Source organism: Cygnus olor, unplaced genomic scaffold (assembly GCF_009769625.2).
Source record: "Cygnus olor isolate bCygOlo1 unplaced genomic scaffold, bCygOlo1.pri.v2 S101, whole genome shotgun sequence".
Classification (NCBI taxonomy): Eukaryota; Metazoa; Chordata; class Aves; order Anseriformes; family Anatidae; genus Cygnus; species Cygnus olor.
This window is the reverse complement of record NW_024429083.1, coordinates 227,909-253,926: the sequence shown is the minus strand read 5'-3', so window position 1 is coordinate 253,926 and position 26,018 is coordinate 227,909. Positions and strand designations below refer to the sequence as shown.

The 26,018-nt window shown below is 51.3% G+C and overlaps 2 protein-coding genes and 2 pseudogenes across 2 annotated transcripts; 2 read left to right on the top strand and 2 right to left on the bottom strand.

Moving 5' to 3' along the window:
- Positions 1-332: 332 nt before the first annotated feature.
- Positions 333-1,256, top strand: LOC121063081 (annotated as a pseudogene).
- A 4,433-nt stretch (positions 1,257-5,689) lies between these two features.
- LOC121063080 (olfactory receptor 14C36-like) lies at positions 5,690-8,639 on the bottom strand. The gene is made up of 2 exons (XM_040543413.1): positions 8,074-8,639; positions 5,690-5,903 (listed from the first exon to the last, which is right to left on the bottom strand). The coding sequence occupies exons 1-2, from the start codon at positions 8,637-8,639 to the stop codon at positions 5,690-5,692; spliced, it is 780 nt and encodes a 259-aa protein (XP_040399347.1).
- Positions 8,640-13,068: 4,429 nt separating this feature from the next.
- Positions 13,069-14,010, top strand: LOC121063079 (olfactory receptor 14C36-like). The gene has a single exon (XM_040543412.1). It carries the CDS (start codon positions 13,069-13,071, stop codon positions 14,008-14,010), a length of 942 nt encoding a protein of 313 aa, XP_040399346.1.
- A 6,787-nt stretch (positions 14,011-20,797) lies between these two features.
- On the bottom strand, positions 20,798-21,721 carry LOC121063078 (annotated as a pseudogene).
- Positions 21,722-26,018: the final 4,297 nt, after the last annotated feature.

Below are 26,018 nucleotides of genomic sequence, written 5' to 3'. Positions count from 1 at the left end.
AATAAAGCAAACAAAACCCCTACAGCTCAGCTCTGCGTTCAGATGAGTTGTTTGCAACAACTGACAAGTCAAATGGAGTTGAGTTTCCCCCATGTTCCTGCTTCCCTCCTGCTGCAGAGCAGGAAGGACTCCTCTGGAGCCCACAGCAGCCCCTGCTCCCAGTGCCACTCTCAGCCAGCACCAGCTCGAGCTCAAGCGAGAGAGCTGCATAAAATTTCTTCAAATACTGAGGCTTGGGCTGGGGGGTGCTCTAAGGCTGGCAAGAGTTTTTCCTCAAAGAAATCTGTTCTAACTTTTTCTGCCTTTTTCTCTTCAAAAGACAGCCATGTCCAATGTCAGCAAATGCCCAACTGCAGCTCTGTGAGCGAGTTCCTTCTGCTGGCATTCGCAGACAAGCGGGAGCTGCAGCTCCTGCACTTCGGGCTCTTCCTGGGCATCTACCTGGCTGCCCTCCTGGGCAACGGCCTCATCCTCACCGCCGTAGCCTGCGACCACCGCCTCCACACCCCCATGTACTTCTTCCTCCTCAACCTCGCCCTCCTCGACATGGGATCCATCTCTACCACTCTGCCCAAAGCCATGACCAACTCCCTCTGGGACACCAGGGCCATCTCTTATCAAGGGTGTGCTGCACAGGTCTTCTTTTTATTCATCTCAGTTGGAGCAGAGTATTCCTTTCTCACCATCATGGCCTATGACCGCTACGTTGCCATCTGCAAGCCCCTGCACTACGGGAGCCTCGTGGGCACCAGAGCTTGTGCCCAGCAGGCAGCAGCTGCCTGGGGCAGTGGCTTTCTCAATGCTGTCCTGCATACAGCCAGTACATTTTCCCTGCCCCTCTGCCAAGGCAATGCAGTGGACCAGTTCTTCTGTGAAATCCCCCAGATCCTCCTGCTCTCCTGCTCATATGCCTACCTCAGGGAAGTTGCTGTACTCTTATTTACTCTTTCTTTAATCTTTGTTTTTTTGTTTTCATTGTGGTGTCCTATGTGCAGATCTTCAGGGCTGTGCTGAGGATTCCTCCTGAGGAGGGCCAGCACAAGGCCTTTTCCACGTGCCTCCCTCATCTGGTCGTGGTCTCTCTGACTGTCAGCACTGGCATGTTTGCCTACCTGAAGCCCCCCTCCATCTCCTCCCCATCCCTGGACCTGTTGGTGGGCGTTCTATTCTCGGTGGTGCCTCCAGCAGTGAACCCTTTTGTCTACAGCATGAGGAACAAGGACCTCAAGAATGCCATATGGAAACTGATGACTTGATTTGTTTCAGAAGCAATAATTTCACAGTCTGTTTCTGCAGATTACTCAGAATATCACTTATTACAGGAACAGCCTATATTCTCTTTTTCATTGTTGTATGTGTGTGTGAGTGTGTATTTTTAGTACTGGTATTTAGTATTGGTATTTAGTACTGGTATTTAGTATTGGGCACCACAGCCCCCTCGCTCTGCAGAGCAGCACCACCAGCTGGGGCTAGGGCTGGGGCTGGGGCTGGGGCTGGGAGGGCACTTCCCCTGAGTGTCTTCTAGGCCAGCTTCAGGCAAATGGCTTCTGGGCACTTCCCCTGAGTGTCTTCTAGGCCAGCTTCATGCACATGGCTTCTGGATGTGAGCATGATATTCGCTCTGTTCAAGGAGCTGAGAGACCTCCAACAGGCACGGGGCTGGAACATTGCCTGCAAGGTCCCTCCTGCCCTAGCACCTCAGAGGACTGGCACAGAACTGGCTCCCATGAATCAAACAGGCTGGGAGTCCAGCGGCAGTGCCATGGGCTTGAAGGATCACAACCAGATCACTTCTACCTGGGCAGATTCTGGCCCAAAAAGGGGGTGTTTTGTAGGCATCATATTACGAGGGCAGTGGTGCCTCAGAAGCTCCAAGTCCAGTAGGAAGCTAATGGCTGTTAAGTGGCCTGTGAGTTGACTTTTTTCTGAAGGACCTGACAGGTTATCCCTTGGCTTCTGGCTGGGATCTGTGCCTTTACGCTCACATCTGCTGGTCTCCATGATAGGCCAGCAGACGCATCTGCTTTTCACACGGTTTGTGAGATCCTCTCTTCCTAAGTATTGGGTAGGCCCCATAGTGGAGGAGGTCTTGAATAGGTGTTGTCATGTCAGAGGTTTCAGCTTTTCCCTAATTCATCCTTCAGGGCTGCTTTCAGTTTTCTTCACAGAGCAGGCCACTGCCTCCCAGATGCCTGGGGGAACATAAAGCCTGCATGAGGGCCTGGAAAAACTTACCCTGTGTCCATAGGTCCATTCTGAAACCAAAACTTGTAGGTAGGAAGCACACTTTTGTGGTGTTGCAGAGCTGCTGGGCACATTGTGCAGGGTGATCCATGCTGGCTTAGGAGTTGCTTCTTTCTCAGGAACAGAGTAGCCAACAGAGGTGAGACAGATACTTTGAGTTCATGAAAGCTGTCAGAGAGCTGCCCCTAAGAAGATGACCGATATGGGGAAGTCAGGAGAAGACTGGCCAGGAGAGATGTGAGATCTGGTGGATGGAAGAGGAGCTTGGACAGCAGAAGCTAATGATTTTGAAGAGGTAAGAATGTTCAGGTAATGTTGATCCCACTGTAAAGCAGACTTAAAGCAGACATGTGAGGCACTTACCATGTTTTAACCTGCAACATTAATACCTACATCTAAATGCCACTCAACGCTCTGACAGGAATGCAGTCCTCTAATTTTTAACCACAATCCCTTCAAGCCAAAGTTAGTCCATAAACCTTCACCATCACCTTTACTCTCTTGCTCACCCTGATCCCTACCCTTAACACTAGCATTAAAATGCTCTATTTAACCTTAGTCTTCTTGCAGACCTAAACAAAATCCTAAACCAAAGAGCTTGCACATACCCTAATCACAGACCTGACACACCAAGCAGAACACCAAACCCCTCCACTAAACATTTGCTTAATCTCTTACCCAGAAAGGTTCGCCGTAGTCCCTAATGCCATACATGAAAAACTAACATCCAAACCCTGTCCTCCTGTGCATTAACATTCTCAGCTTTAACCCTTTTCCTAAGCCTTAACTTTAGGTTCTTGTTCCCTTGGAGCAAGGCAGGAACAATGAGGTTGCTGTGCAGTCACATGGCATTCAAAGATAAATGTGAGGGGCCATGGATCTGATCAGCGTGTGGGCCACACGGAGGAGATAGCTGGGAATGCCCTGATGAGCTCAGCTCTGCCTCAGGATCTCCTGCCCCAGCAGGAGGAATGTGACTGTGGCAGTGACTGTGAGGTCACTTCTGTCTCTGCAGTTGATGGGGCAGCAGCAGGAATGTGTCACAGAAAGGCACTGTGAGGTCACTTCTGTCTGAAGTAGCTGACAGGTCACCCTTCACTTCTCCCTGGGGTCTGTACTTTTTGGCTGACATCTGCCAGTGGCCCTGGTAGGCCAGCAGAAGGCACCTGGTTGGCATGTTGACTGTGGGATCCCCTCTGCCTACATACCCAGGACTACCCAGACAGAAAGAAGGCTCAAATATGGGTTGTCCTGCCCCTTCTACTTGAGTACATGACTGGACAGCAGGAGGCACAAGGCTTGGGTGTGTCTAGCCAAGAAGCTGCAAGTCCAGCAGCAGGCCCATGGCTTGGAAGATGCAGGTGAGGTGACTTCTGTCTGGTTGGCTGACAGGCTGCAAGAAGGCTGGTGGGTTGGGATGCCTACTTTAGGAGTGGTTTCCACCCTAATGGAGCTTTCTGTGGTAGTAGGAAAGAGCAGGAGAGAAAAAACTGCCAGAAAGTGCACCGTGGAAGGTTGGCACTGGCCACGAGGAGGAAGAAATATCCCTCAAAGGTCAGTGCTGTGGTGCCAGAGGTCACCCAAAGAGTGTCTGTGATCAAACCCTGGCTTTGTGTTTCAAGGAACAGCTGGTGAGGGTTGATGAGACATTGGTGAAATGTTGGAAAGGCCGGGATGAGAGCAAGGTGGTGAACAGAGATGGGTGTCTGCAGACTTCAAGGAAATAGGGGAAAGTGCGGCACACCATAGGAAAGCCTGCAGAGGAGAAGGCAGAGGATGCTGGCAAGAAAGGAAGGCCCCAACAGCCCTGGTGTATCTGTCCCATTGGCTACAGCTTATGAGGAGACAAGATATACTCAATGCAGTGGGGCCTCTTTGCTTCCTTGCAACCCTGTGCAGAAGCAGGGAGGTGTCATATCACTGTTCTTCTTGTGGCATCACACTGCCCACCACATCCCCCAGACCCCCAGGAAAATTCCTGATCCAGACATGGGGTGCAGGATCTCCCCTCCCAGTGTCTGTGGTGAGTCCTTGACCCTTCTGCTTCACTAAAATAAACCAAGACTTTACTCAGCACAGTGCCTTTGCCTGCCTGTAATCATGGTCTCCAATTGTGTGCCCTAAAAGATCCCCGGGGAGGATTTGTTGGAAAGAGCCCTCAGTGGGGCCCATTAATACTCCAAGTCACTTCAACTTTTCCTTCTGAATTTACTTTCTCAAGCAGATGCATCATTCTCCTCTCAGTATCCAAGCTTCATCGGCTCAGCACCAAAATACACCATGGAACTCATTAAAACACAGAAACTCCTAAGGAGCCATATCTCTCCCACCATTTTCTTAAAGTCTTCAAGACTTGTAGAGTTAATTGGAGAGCTTTCATGTTGTAGTTAAGGAGGAAGATTTCAAAGAGCATCTAATAAAAATCTTTCCTCATTTTAAAGGCTGAATTTTGTTGCCTTTCAGTTTAGAGCATCATTCTCCTATAGATATTGGTCTAGGGTTTCTCCTTTGGAACCCTGCATAGGGAGGAAAAGTGTTGTTTTTTGTTTTTTGTTTTTGTTTTTTTCAGATTTAAAAACTAACAACAGGAAAACAAGCTGCAATTTTCCAGAAAGCAAAGCTCAAATTCCTCATTTTGTTGCCTCCAGTGATGTTTACCTTCCCAAAATGATGACTGTACATGATATATTTTACACTGATAAATAGGAAATTTTAAATAATTGTGTTAATACATATCATTCCAATTCAATGATAAATGATGAGTTTCTTGCTAAGGAAACCATTAGACAGGCTGCTGATAGATGGGCGATCCTGAACTCCCTGAAACTCAAAGCAGCAACCGGGTTGGTGAGAGCGGTCTGAATGATGAAAGAGTAAGGGGAGGGCAAACCAGGAGAACCATGGGAAGTCCATAGGTCCAGACAGGCAGCTGGAAAGGGGACATTCAGCATGTTCTGTGTAATCAAGACCGGTTTTGTGCCTGGAAGATGAGGGAGCATACCATGATAGACAAAGTGATGACAAAGCAAGTACAGGTGAACACCAGTATTTCCTCTCTTGTGATGAATATACATTCTGAAAACTCACATTTCTTCATGACAGAAATTACACTTGACGTGATACATTTTACAGAAGGGATTGAATCATTTGAGCTGATGAGTAGTTGCTTTAGTATTTGAGTACTAAAAAAATTACTGGGTATTCAAGGAGAGCTTTGCTGTCTGACCATAAGCATAACCAGGGAAAACCTACAGTGGCTCCGTTGTGTTTGAGGCACTTCCCTGGACTGGCAGATGTCAGAAATGACCTGCAGGAGACTGGAGCCTTTTAGGAAAATCAGGTGGAGCCATGTGGAGTTCCCAGGCCACCTCCGCTGCCAGCAGTGGTCTTTGACCCTGAAACTGCAGCCCAGCCCAGCACAGGAAACCCCTTCAAAGACAACACCCTAGTTCAGTGGGTTCTTGGGATTGACGTAGATTTGAAATGGCCATTGGAAACCCATGACACTTTCCCTCATTCCTACTAGACACTTGAACATCCATTTATCTTCGTGGGTCATCTCTTGCAAACTCAGGCTGAAAAACTCAAGTGTAGCATGCTTCAAACAGCTGAGCCAGAACCCATCAGCTTGCCCCACTTTGGAAATGGTCCCTGTCCAACTAAGATTTTGAAAGTGAAAAATGTGAAATGACCTATCAGGTCAATGCACAGGGTAAGGGAAAGTCATACGTATTGTGCTGTAGGGACAGAAGGCAAAAAGCATTCCACGGTGCCTCAGACTACTCAAGGAGACCTAATCCAGTTCATCCATGAGACAAAGCAGGGTGAAGGACATTGAGTTGTGGCCTAACATGAAGAAGGATGAAAATCACTGGTGAAAGTACTGTCTTTTTGTGCCATCACCAACCTGGATTACACAAGTACTACAATACCTAATGGTAACCCGTACGACCTGGGCTCGGTATTCCCACAGAGCAAGGGAGAGGGAGCCGACAGCCAAGGGATACATTTGGAAGGTGGGGCCCAGCAAAGACAGGGAGTCAAGGCAGTGGGGTGAGGGAGGCCAGGAGAAGTAGCCCAAGGGGTGGTGCTGCTTGTGATGACATGTTTGTACCAGCAGCCTGAGTGGGCAGCAGCTGTGTGGAGGCGAGGGGAGGCCAGGAAGCACATGCCAAGAGCGCTCCTGCCAGCAGAGACAAGGCCGGGGCCGAGGGCAAGGGGAGAGGCAGGCCCAAGGGCAGGGGGCTGCAAGGGCCATGCTGAGCTCCCTGCCCCTGCAGCAGCCGCACTGGCCCTCAGCAGACGTGCTGGCCAGCACGCACTGGGAGGTCCTGGCGTGCATCAGAGAGCAGCAAGGAGGGCGCTGGAGAGGGCCGGGGCGAGGCGGGTGGCAGAGCCCCATGCAGGGGCTGGCTGGGGTCCCCTCTGCTGCAGGCACTGCATGGAGCGTGGCAGGAGGAGGGCAGGCAGGGCTCGTGGCCACAGGGCAGAGTCTGGCCCTGGACGCACCATGACTGCCTTGCAGGTCCTGGCAGACTGCGGTGAGGGGACGAATACCCTGGGCCCCCTTCCTGCTCTGCCCAGGCCAGCAAGGGCCCAGAGCAGCCTCCTCTCCCCTGCCCCTGCAGCCCTGGGCTCCATTCCCCAGCCCTGGCTCTGCAGCACCAACCCTGCTGGGAGCCCTCCCCTGCATGCTCCCACCGCTCCTTGACGCTGCTGTTGCCCTCTGCCGGGCACTGCCCAGCCCAGCCCAGCCCAGCCCCTGCCCACCTCTCCCCACCTCCCTGCCCTCTCCCCAGCCCAGCCCAGCCCAGCAGCCCTGGCTGTGCTGGCCCCAGGGCAGTGCCCACCACAGGCTGCTGCAGGGCTCTGGGCACAGTCACCACTGCCCCAGCCCCTCACAAGGCACCGCAGCTGCTGGGACAAAGGCGGCTATGGGCCTTTGTACCGGCTCCTGGGCTGGGGCCAACCATGGCAGTGGACTTCCATGAAGCTGCAGGGGCCCTGGTCTCCTGCCTGGGGGAACCCTTGGCTCTATTCCTGACAGCAGCTTTGGAAGAGTCGTCCAGGCTTCTGGGTTTGCCCTTAGCAGCCCCTTTTGTTTCTCTTCTGCTATCAGGGAAGACAGCTGTGTCGCAGGGCTGTACATTGCCAGCTGCTGCTTGCAGGGACTGGGATGCCACAGTAGAGACAACAGCACAGTCACCAAGATACACAAGATCTGAGGGCTAACCCACGTACCAGAGCACAAGAGAACAATGTGGAAGCCAAGAGAGTAGCAGTGAAAAGGCCATGTCCTGCTGCTGGCCATGGCCATGGCTCCAGAGAAGCAGCAGCCCCAACCCGAAGGCAGCAGAGAGGCAGAGCCCAGCGGGCAGTGAGGGGCAGCCCCAAGGGCCACCAGGGCTGCTCCTCCATGTGGCAGCTGGGCTTTTGGCCTTGAGCCCCTCCTGTGTGCTGGGGCTGCTCCCCCAGCTCCAGAGGAGATGGGAAGAGATGCCAGCTGAGACCAGTGAAGTTCTGATGGCTTTTCTATTGTCTATATGTACACTGGAAAGGTAGTTCTGTAGGTAGATCAGTAGATTTAGTTAAATGAATTAACAGGAAGTGTGCCTATAAAGAATAATACTGTTTAAATCAACATAAAAAAATCATGAAAATTACAATGAAGAAAAATAATATGAAGAATTGTCACATCAGTTTTTCAAATACCCTTGTAGTCTCAATAGTGTTATTAACAGTTACATTATAATAATATTACTAAGGATAAAAATGATATGATACAAATCACAATGATGTTAACAATATTGATGCTTAAGAAGCACATACAGAAACAGTTTTCTCACTGCATCCTTGAGCTCCTGGTTCCTCATGCTGTAGATGAGAGGGTTCACTACTGGAGGTACCACTGAGTACAGAACTGCCACCACCAGGTCCAGGGATGGGGAGGAGATCGAGGGGGGCTTCAGGTAGGCAAACATGCCAGTGCTGACCATCAGGGAGACCACGGCAAGGTGAGGGAGGCACGTGGAAAAGGCTTTGTGCCGGCCCTGCTCAGAGGGCATCCTCAGCACCACCCTAAAGATCTGCACATAGGACAAGACAATGAAAACAAAACAACCAAAGCCTAAAGAAACACTAAACACAAGAGCCAAAACTTCCTTGAGGTAGGCATCTGAGCAGGAGAGCTTGAGGATCTGAGGAATCTCACAGAAGAACTGGTCCACAGCATTGCCTTGGCAGAGGGGCAGGGAAAATGTATTGGCTGTGTGCAGGATAGCGTTGAGAAATCCAGTGCCCCAAGCAGCTGCCGCCATCTGGGCACAAGCTCTGGTGCCCACGAGGCTCCCGTAGTGCAGGGGCTTGCAGATGGCAACGTAGCGGTCGTAGGCCATGACAGTGAGAAGGGAAGCTTTGCTGTCTGACCATAAGCATAACCAGGGAAAACCTACAGTGGCTCCGTTGTGTTTGAGGCACTTCCCTGGACTGGCAGATGTCAGAAATGACCTGCAGGAGACCGGAGCCCTTTGGGAAAATCAGGTGGAAAATCAAAGTGTCCCGCCATTGCCCACTCCATGTCCCTATCTAACAGCTCTGGGGGCTGAGTACCAGGGGAACAACAGGTCTTGCTTCTAAAGACTGAGGCAAAGAAAGCATTAAGTACCTGAGCCTTTACCTCATCTCTTGTCCGTAGGTTTCCCCCCACAACCAATAAAGGATTAAGAGTCTCCGTAATCCTCCTGTATTTAAAGTGTACATATATATATGTAAACACTTTTTATTTTCTTTGACAGTAATAGCTGGATTGAGCTCCAGTTGGGCTTTGGACACAGGTTCCAGTTTTTCTGTTCTTCATTCTCATGCATACTGTCAGTTTGCCTGGAGCTGTGTCCTAAATGTTATGGTCATTAGACCCCGGTCTAAATTCATCCCTGCAGAGCCTCATAATATTTAGGACACAGCTCCAGAAAAAAAAATTACAGTAGGCATGAGAAGGATGCACAGAAATAGTGGAAGCTGGCAGCCTTCCATCCCCTACCCTTCTGTGACTCTGTGCTGCAATTCCATTCAGCTGGTTACTCCTGTATTATCCAAACTTTCCTGCAACTCCTGATGCTGCTAACTTGTCAGAGGTAGCACAATCACACAAAGGTTGAACCGTCTGCCTGCAGACATGAATGGCTGACAGAATGGAGCACCTGTCCAGGGGAACCTTAAAAACTGCAGTATATTGCCTACATAAACCTCTTGACATTTACAAGGAGAAGAGCCTAGTCCTGCACCACAGAAAGAGTAACCCCACACATCAGGGCAGACTGGGACCCTGCTAAGTGAGCAGTGCCCAGGAGGAGGAGGGCCTGGGCACCAAGAGGGATGCCATACGAGCTGTGGTGCCTGCTCACCAGGAACCAGGCCAGCTTCCTACAGAGCTGCCTTACGAGGAGCATGGCCATCAAGAAAATCTGACTGAGATTCAGATCCAGTGAGACAGCACACAGAAATGGGTCTGCAGCCAGTAGGGAAAGAGGTGCAGGTCTGGTATTCACTAGGAAAGCCTGGTGTGGACAGGATAGAGGGCTGGGGCAAGGCTGAAACTCCAAACAGGACCCAGCTCTTTATGTACATGGCTATGGCTGTTGTCTTTGCCACTGAGGCCTATGAGGAGACAGCTTATTGCTAAAGCGCCAAGTCCTCATTGCCTCCTTATCCCCACCCATGAACCAGACAGGGGTTGTACCATTCTCCTGCACTTGGCAATGCACAGCCCCGTCTCCTACAGTCCCAGGAAGAGCCCTGAGCAGTGTGTGAAGGGAAAGGATCTCCCTTCCCAGGGGCCAAGGGTCAAGGCCTGGCCCATGTGCTTGGTGACACACATCCAGTTTGTCTACACATCAGTGACACCTTCACATTGCCTTTGTCTACTTGTCCTCACTGCCTCCAGTGTTCTACTCTAACGAGCTCCAAGGGAGGCTATGTCAGTGCTGGCCCTCAGGGGGACACTCCAGGAAACTTGCATCTGATTTGGACTTCTTGAGAGATGTCTTCAATTGTCTCTCAGTGCCTGAGGTTTGTGGGCTCATCACCAAAGCCACCAGAGGGGTGATTCCAATGCCTTGGGCTGGGCCTCTGCTGCTGAGCTGGGCCGGGCTCCTGGGACAGAGAGAGCTCCTGGCAAGAGGGCCCTAGTGCAGAGAGACAGCTCTGCCCAGGAGCAGCTCCTCTGCACAGCACAGCAGGGCTGGGGGCTCTGACTGCAGGTGGCACGGGGAGGGGAGAGAAGGAAAGAGGGGTTGAAGGCAGTTGGGAGTGGGAGCATGCTGAGAGCTGACTGCAGGAGAAATCTGCACAGCCCTTGACAAGGTAAGTCTCTGGCTGCAGGGCCATGCAGCTGTATGTCCTGAAAGGGTCTCCTCCTGGGTCTGGGAGGGCAGTGGGCAATGGAGTAGGCTTTGAGAGTCCTGCTGGATTGCACTTTGAGGTGAGGAAGTCTGGCAGAAGCCCCTTGGAGTGCCCTAAGCCAGGTGCCCCTACTCAGCCCAGAACACCCTGCCCTGGCTGGCCATGCCGGGCTCTCATGTCAGCTGCCCCATAGTTCCTGCAGCCATGGAAAGAAGAGAAGCTCCCAAGCTCTGTCTGGCTTGCTGTGGCCCTTCTTCCTCAGCAGCATTCTCCTGTTTCTTCTCAGGGAAATGCCTGAATGGGATGATACTGCAGCTCACAGAGGGGTGACACAAGGCAACTCAGAACAGGACTGGTGGGGAAAACTGCTCTTCTCAGTCTTCACTAATGGACACTCCATTGTCCAATGGTCTTGTTTCTGGGAGGGTAGTGGGCAATGGTGTGGGCTTTGACAGTCCTGCTGGATTGCACTGTGAGGTGAGGAAGTCTGGCAGAAGCCCCATGGAGTGTCATAACCTAGCTGCCCCTGGTCAGCCAAGAGCAGAGTGGCCAAGCCTCCTCCAGACACTGCAGGGGGTGCAGATGGGATGCTGGACAACCCAGCTTGCAAATATTCATCTCTGTCCGCGGGGCATCCTCCTGGTCTTCAGGCTGCTCTCCAGCAGGATGCAGCTCTCTCGTGGCATCCTTGTGTTATCCAGATGCCCCAATGAGAAGACACTTCCGTGCTAAGGCCATGTCCATGCTGCTGGATGGCTGTCTGTGGGCAGCTGGAGTCGGGCTTCTGCACCCCGGGCTAGAAGGGAAGACCTGAGATCCTGCTCATGCACCTGGAGATAAGGTGAGGATTCTGTCCAGCTGCACTTGGACTGGGGGTTCTCTGCTCTCAGCTGTCTGCAGTTTCTTCTCAGGGAAACACCTGACTGGGGTGGTCCTGCAGATCAAAGATGGGAGATACAGGGCAGCTTAGAACAGGACTGGTGGGCAGAGATGCTCCGCTCAGTCTTCACCAAGGGACAGTCCCTTTGCCTCCTGGCACCCAAAGGATTTCACCAGGAGCACACATGAAAAGTCACAGTGACAGCATCACAGAATCACCGAGGTTGGAAGAGACCTCCAAGATCACCCAGTCCTACCTCTGACCTAACACTAACAAGTCGTCCACTAAACAATATCACTAAGCTCTAAATCTAAATGTCTTTTAAAGACCTCCAGGGATGGTGACTCAACCACTTCCCTGGGCAGCCTATTCCAATGCCTAACAACCCTTTCAGTAAAGAAGTTCTTCCTAATATCCAACCTAAACCTCCCCTGGCGCAACTTTAGCCCATTTCCCCTCATCCGATCACCAGGCACGTGGGAGAATAGACCAATCCCAACCTCGCTACAGCCTCCTTTAAGGTACCTATAGAGAGCGATAAGGTCGCCCCTGAGCCTCCTCTTCTCCAGGCTGAACAATCCCAGCTCCCTCAGCCGCTCCTCATAAGACTTGTTCTCCAGACCCCTCACCAGCTTCGTTGCCCTTCTCTGGACTCACTCGAGCACCTCGATGTCCTTCTTGTAGCGAGGGGCCCAAAACTGAACACAGTACTCGAGGTGCGGTCTCACCAGAGCCGAGTACAGGGGGACAATCACTTCCCTAGACCTACTGGCCAAACTGTTTCTTATGCAAGCCAGGATGCTGTTGGCCTTCTTGGCCACCTGAGCACACTGCTGGCTCATATTCAGCCGACTATCAACCAGTACTCCCAGGTCCTTCTCTGCCAGGCAGCTTTCTAACCACTCCTCTCCCATCCTGTAGCGCTGCTTGGGATTGTTGTGCCCCAGGTGCAGGACCCAGCATTTGGCCTTGTTGAACTTCATACAGTTGGCCTCAGCCCATTGGTCCAGCCTATCCAGATCCTCCTGCAGAGCCTTCCCACCCTCGAGCAGATCGACACACGCATCTAACTTGGTGTCGTCTGCAAACTTAATGAGGGTGCACTCGACCCCCTCATCCAGATCATCGACTGTTCAACCATCCAATAATTCACCTAAGCATTACAAGGGCAACTGAATAAAATTAAAACAAGTAAAACCCTGCAGCTCTGCTCTGCATTCAGATGAGTTCTTTGCAAGAAAACGCTGCAAAGCTCATTGACCTGACAAGTGGGCTGAACTTGAGATTCCCCAATGTTCCTGCTTCCCTCCTGCTGCAGAGCAGGAAGGACTCCTTTGGAGCCCACAGCAGCCCCTGCCCCCAGTGCCACTCTCAGCCAGCACCAGCCACAGCTCAAGCAAGAGAGCTGCAGAAAGGTTCTCCAGCAAAGAGAAAGCCTCGGGCTGGGGGGTGTTCCAAAACTTGCAATAGGTTTTCTTTTGAAAAGTCTGTTCTAACTTTGTTCTGCCTTCTCTTCAACAGAGAACTGTGTTCAATGTCAGAAAATGCCCAACAGCAGCTCTGTGAGCGAGTTCCTTCTGCTGGCATTCACAGACATGCGGGAGCTGCAGCTCCTGCATTTCGGGCTCTTCCTGGGCATCTACCTGGCTGCCCTCCTGGGCAACAGCCTCATGCTCACTGCCGTAGCCTGTGACCACCGCCTCCACACCCCCATGTACTTCTTCCTCCTCAACCTTGCCCTCCTCGACCTTGGATCCATCTCCACCACTCTGCCGAAAGCCATGGCCAATGCCCTCTGGGACACCAGGGCCATCTCTTATCAAGGATGTGCTGCACAGGTGTTCCTTTTAGTCACCTTGGTTGGAGCAGAGTATTCCCTTCTCACTGTCATGGCCTACGACCGCTACGTTGCCATCTGCAAGCCCCTGCACTACGGGAGCCTCGTGGGCACCAGAGCTTGTGCCCAGATGGCGGCAGCTGCTTGGGGCACTGGATTTCTCAACGCTATCCTGCACACAGCCAATACATTTTCCCTGCCCCTCTGCCAAGGCAATGCTGTGGACCAGTTCTTCTGTGAGATTCCTCAGATCCTCAAGCTCTCCTGCTCAGATGCCTACCTCAAGGAAGTTTTGGCTCTTGTGTTTAGTGTTTCTTTAGGCTTTGGTTGTTTTGTTTTCATTGTCTTGTCCTATGTGCAGATCTTTAGGGTGGTGCTGAGGATGCCCTCTGAGCAGGGCCGGCACAAAGCCTTTTCCACGTGCCTCCCTCACCTTGCCGTGGTCTCCCTGATGGTCAGCACTGGCATGTTTGCCTACCTGAAGCCCCCCTCGATCTCCTCCCCATCCCTGGACCTGGTGGTGGCAGTTCTGTACTCAGTGGTACCTCCAGTAGTGAACCCTCTCATCTACAGCATGAGGAACCAGGAGCTCAAGGATGCAGTGAGAAAACTGTTTCTGTATGTGCTTCTTAAGCATCAATATTGTTAACATCATTGTGATTTGTATCATATCATTTTTATCCTTAGTAATATTATTATAATGTAACTGTTAATAACACTATTGAGACTACAAGGGTATTTGAAAAACTGATGTGACAATTCTTCATATTATTTTTCTTCATTGTAATTTTCATGATTTTTTTATGTTGATTTAAACAGTATTATTCTTTATAGGCACACTTCCTGTTAATTCATTTAACTAAATCTACTGATCTACCTACAGAACTACCTTTCCAGTGTACATATAGACAATAGAAAAGCCATCAGAACTTCACTGGTCTCAGCTGGCATCTCTTCCCATCTCCTCTGGAGCTGGGGGAGCAGCCCCAGCACACAGGAGGGGCTCAAGGCCAAAAGCCCAGCTGCCACATGGAGGAGCAGCCCTGGTGGCCCTTGGGGCTGCCCCTCACTGCCCGCTGGGCTCTGCCTCTCTGCTGCCTTCGGGTTGGGGCTGCTGCTTCTCTGGAGCCATGGCCATGGCCAGCAGCAGGACATGGCCTTTTCACTGCTACTCTCTTGGCTTCCACATTGTTCTCTTGTGCTCTGGTACGTGGGTTAGCCCTCAGATCTTGTGTATCTTGGTGACTGTGCTGTTGTCTCTACTGTGGCATCCCAGTCCCTGCAAGCAGCAGCTGGCAATGTACAGCCCTGCGACACAGCTGTCTTCCCTGATAGCAGAAGAGAAACAAAAGGGGCTGCTAAGGGCAAACCCAGAAGCCTGGACGACTCTTCCAAAGCTGCTGTCAGGAATAGAGCCAAGGGTTCCCCCAGGCAGGAGACCAGGGCCCCTGCAGCTTCATGGAAGTCCACTGCCATGGTTGGCCCCAGCCCAGGAGCCGGTACAAAGGCCCATAGCCGCCTTTGTCCCAGCAGCTGCGGTGCCTTGTGAGGGGCTGGGGCAGTGGTGACTGTGCCCAGAGCCCTGCAGCAGCCTGTGGTGGGCACTGCCCTGGGGCCAGCACAGCCAGGGCTGCTGGGCTGGGCTGGGCTGGGGAGAGGGCAGGGAGGTGGGGAGAGGTGGGCAGGGGCTGGGCTGGGCTGGGCTGGGCAGTGCCCGGCAGAGGGCAACAGCAGCGTCAAGGAGCGGTGGGAGCATGCAGGGGAGGGCTCCCAGCAGGGTTGGTGCTGCAGAGCCAGGGCTGGGGAATGGAGCCCAGGGCTGCAGGGGCAGGGGAGAGGAGGCTGCTCTGGGCCCTTGCTGGCCTGGGCAGAGCAGGAAGGGGGCCCAGGGTATTCGTCCCCTCACCGCAGTCTGCCAGGACCTGCAAGGCAGTCATGGTGCGTCCAGGGCCAGACTCTGCCCTGTGGCCACGAGCCCTGCCTGCCCTCCTCCTGCCACGCTCCATGCAGTGCCTGCAGCAGAGGGGACCCCAGCCAGCCCCTGCATGGGGCTCTGCCACCCGCCTCGCCCCGGCCCTCTCCAGCGCCCTCCTTGCTGCTCTCTGATGCACGCCAGGACCTCCCAGTGCGTGCTGGCCAGCACGTCTGCTGAGGGCCAGTGCGGCTGCTGCAGGGGCAGGGAGCTCAGCATGGCCCTTGCAGCCCCCTGCCCTTGGGCCTGCCTCTCCCCTTGCCCTCGGCCCCGGCCTTGTCTCTGCTGGCAGGAGCGCTCTTGGCATGTGCTTCCTGGCCTCCCCTCGCCTCCACACAGCTGCTGCCCACTCAGGCTGCTGGTACAAACATGTCATCACAAGCAGCACCACCCCTTGGGCTACTTCTCCTGGCCTCCCTCACCCCACTGCCTTGACTCCCTGTCTTTGCTGGGCCCCACCTTCCAAATGTATCCCTTGGCTGTCGGCTCCCTCTCCCTTGCTCTGTGGGAATACCGAGCCCAGGTCGTACGGGTTACCATTAGGTATTGTAGTACTTGTGTAATCCAGGTTGGTGATGGCACAAAAAGACAGTACTTTCACCAGTGATTTTCATCCTTCTTCATGTTAGGCCACAACTCAATGTCCTTCACCCTGCTTTGTCTCATGGATGAACTGGATTAGGTCTCCTTGAGTAGTCTGAGGCACCGTGGAATGCTTTTTGCCTTCTGTCCCTACAGCACAATACGTATGACTTTCCCTTACCCTGTGCATTGACCTGATAGGTCATTTCACATTTTTCACTTTCAAAATCTTAGTTGGACAGGGACCATTTCCAAAGTGGGGCAAGCTGATGGGTTCTGGCTCAGCTGTTTGAAGCATGCTACACTTGAGTTTTTCAGCCTGAGTTTGCAAGAGATGACCCACGAAGATAAATGGATGTTCAAGTGTCTAGTAGGAATGAGGGAAAGTGTCATGGGTTTCCAATGGCCATTTCAAATCTACGTCAATCCCAAGAACCCACTGAACTAGGGTGTTGTCTTTGAAGGGGTTTCCTGTGCTGGGCTGGGCTGCAGTTTCAGGGTCAAAGACCACTGCTGGCAGCGGAGGTGGCCTGGGAACTCCACATGGCTCCACCTGATTTTCCTAAAAGGCTCCAGTCTCCTGCAGGTCATTTCTGACATCTGCCAGTCCAGGGAAGTGCCTCAAACACAACGGAGCCACTGTAGGTTTTCCCTGGTTATGCTTATGGTCAGACAGCAAAGCTCTCCTTGAATACCCAGTAATTTTTTTAGTACTCAAATACTAAAGCAACTACTCATCAGCTCAAATGATTCAATCCCTTCTGTAAAATGTATCACGTCAAGTGTAATTTCTGTCATGAAGAAATGTGAGTTTTCAGAATGTATATTCATCACAAGAGAGGAAATACTGGTGTTCACCTGTACTTGCTTTGTCATCACTTTGTCTATCATGGTATGCTCCCTCATCTTCCAGGCACAAAACCGGTCTTGATTACACAGAACATGCTGAATGTCCCCTTTCCAGCTGCCTGTCTGGACCTATGGACTTCCCATGGTTCTCCTGGTTTGCCCTCCCCTTACTCTTTCATCATTCAGACCGCTCTCACCAACCCGGTTGCTGCTTTGAGTTTCAGGGAGTTCAGGATCGCCCATCTATCAGCAGCCTGTCTAATGGTTTCCTTAGCAAGAAACTCATCATTTATCATTGAATTGGAATGATATGTATTAACACAATTATTTAAAATTTCCTATTTATCAGTGTAAAATATATCATGTACAGTCATCATTTTGGGAAGGTAAACATCACTGGAGGCAACAAAATGAGGAATTTGAGCTTTGCTTTCTGGAAAATTGCAGCTTGTTTTCCTGTTGTTAGTTTTTAAATCTGAAAAAAAAAAAAAAAAAAAAACAAAAAACAACACTTTTCCTCCCTATGCAGGGTTCCAAAGGAGAAACCCTAGACCAATATCTATAGGAGAATGATGCTCTAAACTGAAAGGCAACAAAATTCAGCCTTTAAAATGAGGAAAGATTTTTATTAGATGCTCTTTGAAATCTTCCTCCTTAACTACAACATGAAAGCTCTCCAATTAACTCTACAAGTCTTGAAGACTTTAAGAAAATGGTGGGAGAGATATGGCTCCTTAGGAGTTTCTGTGTTTTAATGAGTTCCATGGTGTATTTTGGTGCTGAGCCGATGAAGCTTGGATACTGAGAGGAGAATGATGCATCTGCTTGAGAAAGTAAATTCAGAAGGAAAAGTTGAAGTGACTTGGAGTATTAATGGGCCCCACTGAGGGCTCTTTCCAACAAATCCTCCCCGGGGATCTTTTAGGGCACACAATTGGAGACCATGATTACAGGCAGGCAAAGGCACTGTGCTGAGTAAAGTCTTGGTTTATTTTAGTGAAGCAGAAGGGTCAAGGACTCACCACAGACACTGGGAGGGGAGATCCTGCACCCCATGTCTGGATTAGGAATTTTCCTGGGGGTCTGGGGGATGTGGTGGGCAGTGTGATGCCACAAGAAGAACAGTGATATGACACCTCCCTGCTTCTGCACAGGGTTGCAAGGAAGCAAAGAGGCCCCACTGCATTGAGTATATCTTGTCTCCTCATAAGCTGTAGCCAATGGGACAGATACACCAGGGCTGTTGGGGCCTTCCTTTCTTGCCAGCATCCTCTGCCTTCTCCTCTGCAGGCTTTCCTATGGTGTGCCGCACTTTCCCCTATTTCCTTGAAGTCTGCAGACACCCATCTCTGTTCACCACCTTGCTCTCATCCCGGCCTTTCCAACATTTCACCAGTGTCTCATCAACCCTCACCAGCTGTTCCTTGAAACACAAAGCCAGGGTTTGATCACAGACACTCTTTGGGTGACCTCTGGCACCACAGCACTGACCTTTGAGGGACATTTCTTCCTCCTCGTGGCCAGTGCCAACCTTCCACGGTGCACTTTCTGGCAGTTTTTTCTCTCCTGCTCTTTCCTACTACCACAGAAAGCTCCATTAGGGTGGAAACCACTCCTAAAGTAGGCATCCCAACCCACCAGCCTTCTTGCAGCCTGTCAGCCAACCAGACAGAAGTCACCTCACCTGCATCTTCCAAGCCATGGGCCTGCTGCTGGACTTGCAGCTTCTTGGCTAGACACACCCTAGCCTTGTGCCTCCTGCTGTCCAGTCATGTACTCAAGTAGAAGGGGCAGGACAACCCATATTTGAGCCTTCTTTCTGTCTGGGTAGTCCTGGGTATGTAGGCAGAGGGGATCCCACAGTCAACATGCCAACCAGGTGCCTTCTGCTGGCCTACCAGGGCCACTGGCAGATGTCAGCCAAAAAGTACAGACCCCAGGGAGAAGTGAAGGGTGACCTGTCAGCTACTTCAGACAGAAGTGACCTCACAGTGCCTTTCTGTGACACATTCCTGCTGCTGCCCCATCAACTGCAGAGACAGAAGTGACCTCACAGTCACTGCCACAGTCACATTCCTCCTGCTGGGGCAGGAGATCCTGAGGCAGAGCTGAGCTCATCAGGGCATTCCCAGCTATCTCCTCCGTGTGGCCCACACGCTGATCAGATCCATGGCCCCTCACATTTATCTTTGAATGCCATGTGACTGCACAGCAACCTCATTGTTCCTGCCTTGCTCCAAGGGAACAAGAACCTAAAGTTAAGGCTTAGGAAAAGGGTTAAAGCTGAGAATGTTAATGCACAGGAGGACAGGGTTTGGATGTTAGTTTTTCATGTATGGCATTAGGGACTACGGCGAACCTTTCTGGGTAAGAGATTAAGCAAATGTTTAGTGGAGGGGTTTGGTGTTCTGCTTGGTGTGTCAGGTCTGTGATTAGGGTATGTGCAAGCTCTTTGGTTTAGGATTTTGTTTAGGTCTGCAAGAAGACTAAGGTTAAATAGAGCATTTTAATGCTAGTGTTAAGGGTAGGGATCAGGGTGAGCAAGAGAGTAAAGGTGATGGTGAAGGTTTATGGACTAACTTTGGCTTGAAGGGATTGTGGTTAAAAATTAGAGGACTGCATTCCTGTCAGAGCGTTGAGTGGCATTTAGATGTAGGTATTAATGTTGCAGGTTAAAACATGGTAAGTGCCTCACATGTCTGCTTTAAGTCTGCTTTACAGTGGGATCAACATTACCTGAACATTCTTACCTCTTCAAAATCATTAGCTTCTGCTGTCCAAGCTCCTCTTCCATCCACCAGATCTCACATCTCTCCTGGCCAGTCTTCTCCTGACTTCCCCATATCGGTCATCTTCTTAGGGGCAGCTCTCTGACAGCTTTCATGAACTCAAAGTATCTGTCTCACCTCTGTTGGCTACTCTGTTCCTGAGAAAGAAGCAACTCCTAAGCCAGCATGGATCACCCTGCACAATGTGCCCAGCAGCTCTGCAACACCACAAAAGTGTGCTTCCTACCTACAAGTTTTGGTTTCAGAATGGACCTATGGACACAGGGTAAGTTTTTCCAGGCCCTCATGCAGGCTTTATGTTCCCCCAGGCATCTGGGAGGCAGTGGCCTGCTCTGTGAAGAAAACTGAAAGCAGCCCTGAAGGATGAATTAGGGAAAAGCTGAAACCTCTGACATGACAACACCTATTCAAGACCTCCTCCACTATGGGGCCTACCCAATACTTAGGAAGAGAGGATCTCACAAACCGTGTGAAAAGCAGATGCGTCTGCTGGCCTATCATGGAGACCAGCAGATGTGAGCGTAAAGGCACAGATCCCAGCCAGAAGCCAAGGGATAACCTGTCAGGTCCTTCAGAAAAAAGTCAACTCACAGGCCACTTAACAGCCATTAGCTTCCTACTGGACTTGGAGCTTCTGAGGCACCACTGCCCTCGTAATATGATGCCTACAAAACACCCCCTTTTTGGGCCAGAATCTGCCCAGGTAGAAGTGATCTGGTTGTGATCCTTCAAGCCCATGGCACTGCCGCTGGACTCCCAGCCTGTTTGATTCATGGGAGCCAGTTCTGTGCCAGTCCTCTGAGGTGCTAGGGCAGGAGGGACCTTGCAGGCAATGTTCCAGCCCCGTGCCTGTTGGAGGTCTCTCAGCTCCTTGAACAGAGCGAATATCATGCTCACATCCAGAAGCCATGTGCATGAAGCTGGCCTAGAAGACACTCAGGGGAAGTGCCCAGAAGCCATTTGCCTGAAGCTGGCCTAGAAGACACTCAGGGGAAGTGCCCTCCCAGCCCCAGCCCCAGCCCCAGCCCTAGCCCCAGCTGGTGGTGCTGCTCTGCAGAGCGAGGGGGCTGTGGTGCCCAATACTAAATACCAGTACTAAATACCAATACTAAATACCAGTACTAAAAATACACACTCACACACACATACAACAATGAAAAAGAGAATATAGGCTGTTCCTGTAATAAGTGATATTCTGAGTAATCTGCAGAAACAGACTGTGAAATTATTGCTTCTGAAACAAATCAAGTCATCAGTTTCCATATGGCATTCTTGAGGTCCTTGTTCCTCATGCTGTAGACAAAAGGGTTCACTGCTGGAGGCACCACCGAGAATAGAACGCCCACCAACAGGTCCAGGGATGGGGAGGAGATGGAGGGGGGCTTCAGGTAGGCAAACATGCCAGTGCTGACAGTCAGAGAGACCACGACCAGATGAGGGAGGCACGTGGAAAAGGCCTTGTGCTGGCCCTCCTCAGGAGGAATCCTCAGCACAGCCCTGAAGATCTGCACATAGGACACCACAATGAAAACAAAAAAACAAAGATTAAAGAAAGAGTAAATAAGAGTACAGCAACTTCCCTGAGGTAGGCATATGAGCAGGAGAGCAGGAGGATCTGGGGGATTTCACAGAAGAACTGGTCCACTGCATTGCCTTGGCAGAGGGGCAGGGAAAATGTACTGGCTGTATGCAGGACAGCATTGAGAAAGCCACTGCCCCAGGCAGCTGCTGCCTGCTGGGCACAAGCTCTGGTGCCCACGAGGCTCCCGTAGTGCAGGGGCTTGCAGATGGCAACGTAGCGGTCATAGGCCATGATGGTGAGAAAGGAATACTCTGCTCCAACTGAGATGAATAAAAAGAAGACCTGTGCAGCACACCCTTGATAAGAGATGGCCCTGGTGTCCCAGAGGGAGTTGGTCATGGCTTTGGGCAGAGTGGTAGAGATGGATCCCATGTCGAGGAGGGCGAGGTTGAGGAGGAAGAAGTACATGGGGGTGTGGAGGCGGTGGTCGCAGGCTACGGCGGTGAGGATGAGGCCGTTGCCCAGGAGGGCAGCCAGGTAGATGCCCAGGAAGAGCCCGAAGTGCAGGAGCTGCAGCTCCCGCTTGTCTGCGAATGCCAGCAGAAGGAACTCGCTCACAGAGCTGCAGTTGGGCATTTGCTGACATTGGACATGGCTGTCTTTTGAAGAGAAAAAGGCAGAAAAAGTTAGAACAGATTTCTTTGAGGAAAAACTCTTGCCAGCCTTAGAGCACCCCCCAGCCCAAGCCTCAGTATTTGAAGAAATTTTATGCAGCTCTCTCGCTTGAGCTCGAGCTGGTGCTGGCTGAGAGTGGCACTGGGAGCAGGGGCTGCTGTGGGCTCCAGAGGAGTCCTTCCTGCTCTGCAGCAGGAGGGAAGCAGGAACATGGGGGAAACTCAACTCCATTTGACTTGTCAGTTGTTGCAAACAACTCATCTGAACGCAGAGCTGAGCTGTAGGGGTTTTGTTTGCTTTATTTTATCCCAGTATCCCCTGTAATGTTTAGGGTAGGTATTTGATGGTTTAACGCCCTCGTATTTCCTGGACACTCCTGCTGATATTTTATTGGAGTGTCCATTAGTGAAGACTGAGAAGAGCAGTTTTCCCCACCAGTCCTGTTCTGAGTTGCCTTGTGTCACCCCTCTGTGAGCTGCAGTATCATCCCATTCAGGCATTTCCCTGAGAAGAAACAGGAGAATGCTGCTGAGGAAGAAGGGCCACAGCAAGCCAGACAGAGCTTGGGAGCTTCTCTTCTTTCCATGGCTGCAGGAACTATGGGGCAGCTGACATGAGAGCCCGGCATGGCCAGCCAGGGCAGGGTGTTCTGGGCTGAGTAGGGGCACCTGGCTTAGGGCACTCCAAGGGGCTTCTGCCAGACTTCCTCACCTCAAAGTGCAATCCAGCAGGACTCTCAAAGCCTACTCCATTGCCCACTGCCCTCCCAGACCCAGGAGGAGACCCTTTCAGGACATACAGCTGCATGGCCCTGCAGCCAGAGACTTACCTTGTCAAGGGCTGTGCAGATTTCTCCTGCAGTCAGCTCTCAGCATGCTCCCACTCCCAACTGCCTTCAACCCCTCTTTCCTTCTCTCCCCTCCCCGTGCCACCTGCAGTCAGAGCCCCCAGCCCTGCTGTGCTGTGCAGAGGAGCTGCTCCTGGGCAGAGCTGTCTCTCTGCACCAGGGCCCTCTTGCCAGGAGCTCTCTCTGTCCCAGGAGCCCGGCCCAGCTCAGCAGCAGAGGCCCAGCCCAAGGCATTGGAATCACCCCTCTGGTGGCTTTGGTGATGAGCCCACAAACCTCAGGCACTGAGAGACAATTGAAGACATCTCTCAAGAAGTCCAAATCAGATGCAAGTTTCCTGGAGTGTCCCCCTGAGGGCCAGCACTGACATAGCCTCCCTTGGAGCTCGTTAGAGCAGAGCATTGGAGGCAGTGAGGACAAGTAGACAAAGGCAATGTGAAGGTGTCACTGATGTGTAGACAAACTGGATGTGTGTCACCAAGCACATGGGCCAGGCCTTGACCTCCAGCCCCTGGGAAGGGATATCCTTTCCCTTCACACACTGCTCAGGGCTCTTCCTAGGGCAGTAGGAGATGGGGCTGTGCATTGCCAAGTGCAGGAGAATGGTACAACCCCTGCCAGGTTCATGGCTGGGGATAAGGAGGCAACGATGTCCTGGTGCTTTAACGGTAAGCTGTCTCCTCATAGGCCTCAGTGTCAGAGACAACAGCCATAGCCACGGACAGAAAGACCTGGATCCTGTTTCAACTTTCAGCCTTGTCACAGACCCTGTCCCGTGACACCAGGCTATCCGAAGGACTCCCACACCTGCACGTCTTTCCCTGCTGGTTCTAGAACTTTGTCCTCATAATGTCACACCAGATCTGAGCTGAGCATGTTAAGTCAGATCTTCTTCGTGGCCATGCTCCTCATTAGGCAGCTCTGTAGGAAGCTCTGCAGCTCTTCACTTTGTAAAATTCAAGATGTTCCTTTAGGCAAAATCCTGCAGTTTCTCAAGGTTCCCCCACGCTGATGCTCCATTCTGTCAGCCATTCATGTCTGCAGGCACACGGTTCAACCTTTGTGTGGTTGTGCTATCTGTGACAAGACAGCAGCATCAGGAGTTGCAGGAAGGTTTCGGTAATGCAGAAGTAACCAGTTGAATGGAATTGCAGCACAGAGTCACAGAAGGGTAGGGGATGGAAGGCTGCCAGGTTCCACCTCTTCTCTGCTTCCTTCTCATGCATGCTGTCAGTTTGTCTGGAGCTGTGTCCTGAATGTTATGGGGATGTGCATGTCAAAATTAGAAGAACCAAACCCCAGGTGGAGCTAAATCTGTCTATTACTACCAAAGACAAAAGAAAAGAAAAATCTGTTTATACAAATAATTTAATAAAGGAGGATTAAAGAGAATCATCGTCCTTCATTGGATGTGGGGGGAAACCTAGTGACAAGAGATGAGGTAAAGGCAGAGGCACTTAATGCCTTCTTTGCCTCAGTCTATAGCAACAAGACCAGTTGTTCCCCTGGACATTTCTTCCTCCCCATGGCCAGTGCCAACCTTCCAAGGTACACTTTGTGGCAGTTTTTTCTCTCCTGCTCTTTCCCAATACCAAAGAAAGCTCCATTAGGGTGGAAACCACTCCTAAAGTAGGCATCCCAACACATCAGCCTTCTTGCAGCCTGTCAGCCAACCAGACAGAAGTCACCTCACCAGCATCTTCCAAGACAAGGGACTGCTGCTGACCTTGCAGCTTCTTGGCTAGACACACCCTAGCCTTGTGCCTCCTGCAGTCCAGTCATGTGATCAAGCAGGAGGGACAGGACAACCCATGTTGGGGCCTTCTTTCTGTCTGGGTCCTCCTGGGTATGTAGGCAGAGGGGATCCCACAGTCAGCATGCCAACCAGGTGCCTTCTGCTGTCCTACCAGGGCCACTGGCAGATGTCAGCCAAAAAGTACAGATCCCAGGTAGGAGTCAACGGTGAACTGTCAGCTACTTCAGACAGAAGTGAGCTCACAGTCCCTTTCCATGACATGTTCCTGCTGCTGCCCTATCAATTGCAGAGACAGAAGTGACCTCACAGTCACTTCCACAGTCACATTCCTCCTGCTGGGTCAGCAGGTGTTGAGGCAGAGCTTTCTAGTTCCCATGGGACTAAGGCTCAACTTTCTGGGTTAGAGAGTAAACAAAGGTTTAATGGGAAGGTTTGGTGTTATTCTGTGTTTAGGGTATGGGCAGGCTTTGTGGTTTAGGTCATTTTTAGGTCTTCCAGGAAGTCTAGGGTTAAATAGGGCATTTTAATGCCAGAGTTAAGGGAAGGGATTAGGGTGAGCAAGAGAACAAAGGTAAGGGAAAGGGGCTATGGGCTGAGTTTTGCTTCAAGGGATACTTTGAGTTCAAGCATTAGAGAAGTGGATTCCTGTCAGAGTGTTGGAGTAGCATTTAGGTTTAGGGATTAAAACTACTGGTTCAAATAAGGTAAGGGCCATACATGACTGTTTTAAGTCAGTGTTACCACACCATCTACATTACATGACGCCTCTTACCGCTACAAAATCATTAATTTCTGCTGGCCATACTCCTCTTCCCACCCCAAAATCTCACATCTCTCTTGTCCAGGCTGCTCCTGACCTCCCCATATCTTACTGGGATCAGCTTTCTGATAACATTCATGATCCCAGAGTATATGTCTCACCTCTGTTGGCTGCTCCATTCCTGAGAAGGAAATGGCATTGTAGTCAGGAGGGAAAAGGACACAAAGGTCTTTAGGAGCATCCTCCACAATGTGCCCATCAGCTCTGCACCTCTGCAAAATTGCGCTTCCTACCTACAAGTTTTGTTTCCCAAATGGCTTCTATGGATCCAGAGTTACTTTTCCCAGGCCCTCATGCATGTTTCAGTTTTGGATGTGCAGGGATGGGATAAGGAAAGCCAAGGCACGGATGGAACTGAGCTTGGGAAGAGATGCAAAGAATAACAGGAAGGGATTCTATAGATACATGGATCAGAAAAGAAAGGCCAAGGAAAGTGTACCCTCTCTGATGGATGAGAAGTGTGAACTGGTAATGACAGACATGGAGAAGGCTGAGGGACTCAACAACTTCTTTTCCTCAGTCTTCACTGCCAGTCAAGCTTCCCAAGTCTTTCATTTCCCTGAACCCATAGAAGGATGCTGGGGGGGGGCAAAGTCCCACCCGCTGTGAGTGAAGAGCAGGTTCGAGACCACCTGATGAAACTAAACACGTGCAGTTCTATGGGGCTTGATGACATGCATCCCAGGGTCCTGAGGGAACTGGCTGATGTAGTTCCCAAGCCTCTCTCCATCATATTTGAAAAGTCCTGGCAGTCGGGTGAAGTCCCTGATGACTGGAAAAAGGAAAGCATCACTCCCATTTTTATGAAGGATAGAAAGGAGGACCAGGGGAACTACAGAACAGTG

Coding starts and splice junctions, on each gene's coding strand:
- LOC121063080 (XM_040543413.1), bottom strand. CDS start 8,639: ATGGCCTACGACCGCTACGTTGCCATCTGCAAGCCCCTGCACTACGGG. Junction 5,904..8,073: donor GCAGTGAGAAAACTGTTTCT/GTATGTGCTTCT, acceptor TCAAAATCTTAG/TTGGACAGGGACCATTTCCA.
- LOC121063079 (XM_040543412.1), top strand. CDS start 13,069: ATGCCCAACAGCAGCTCTGTGAGCGAGTTCCTTCTGCTGGCATTCACA.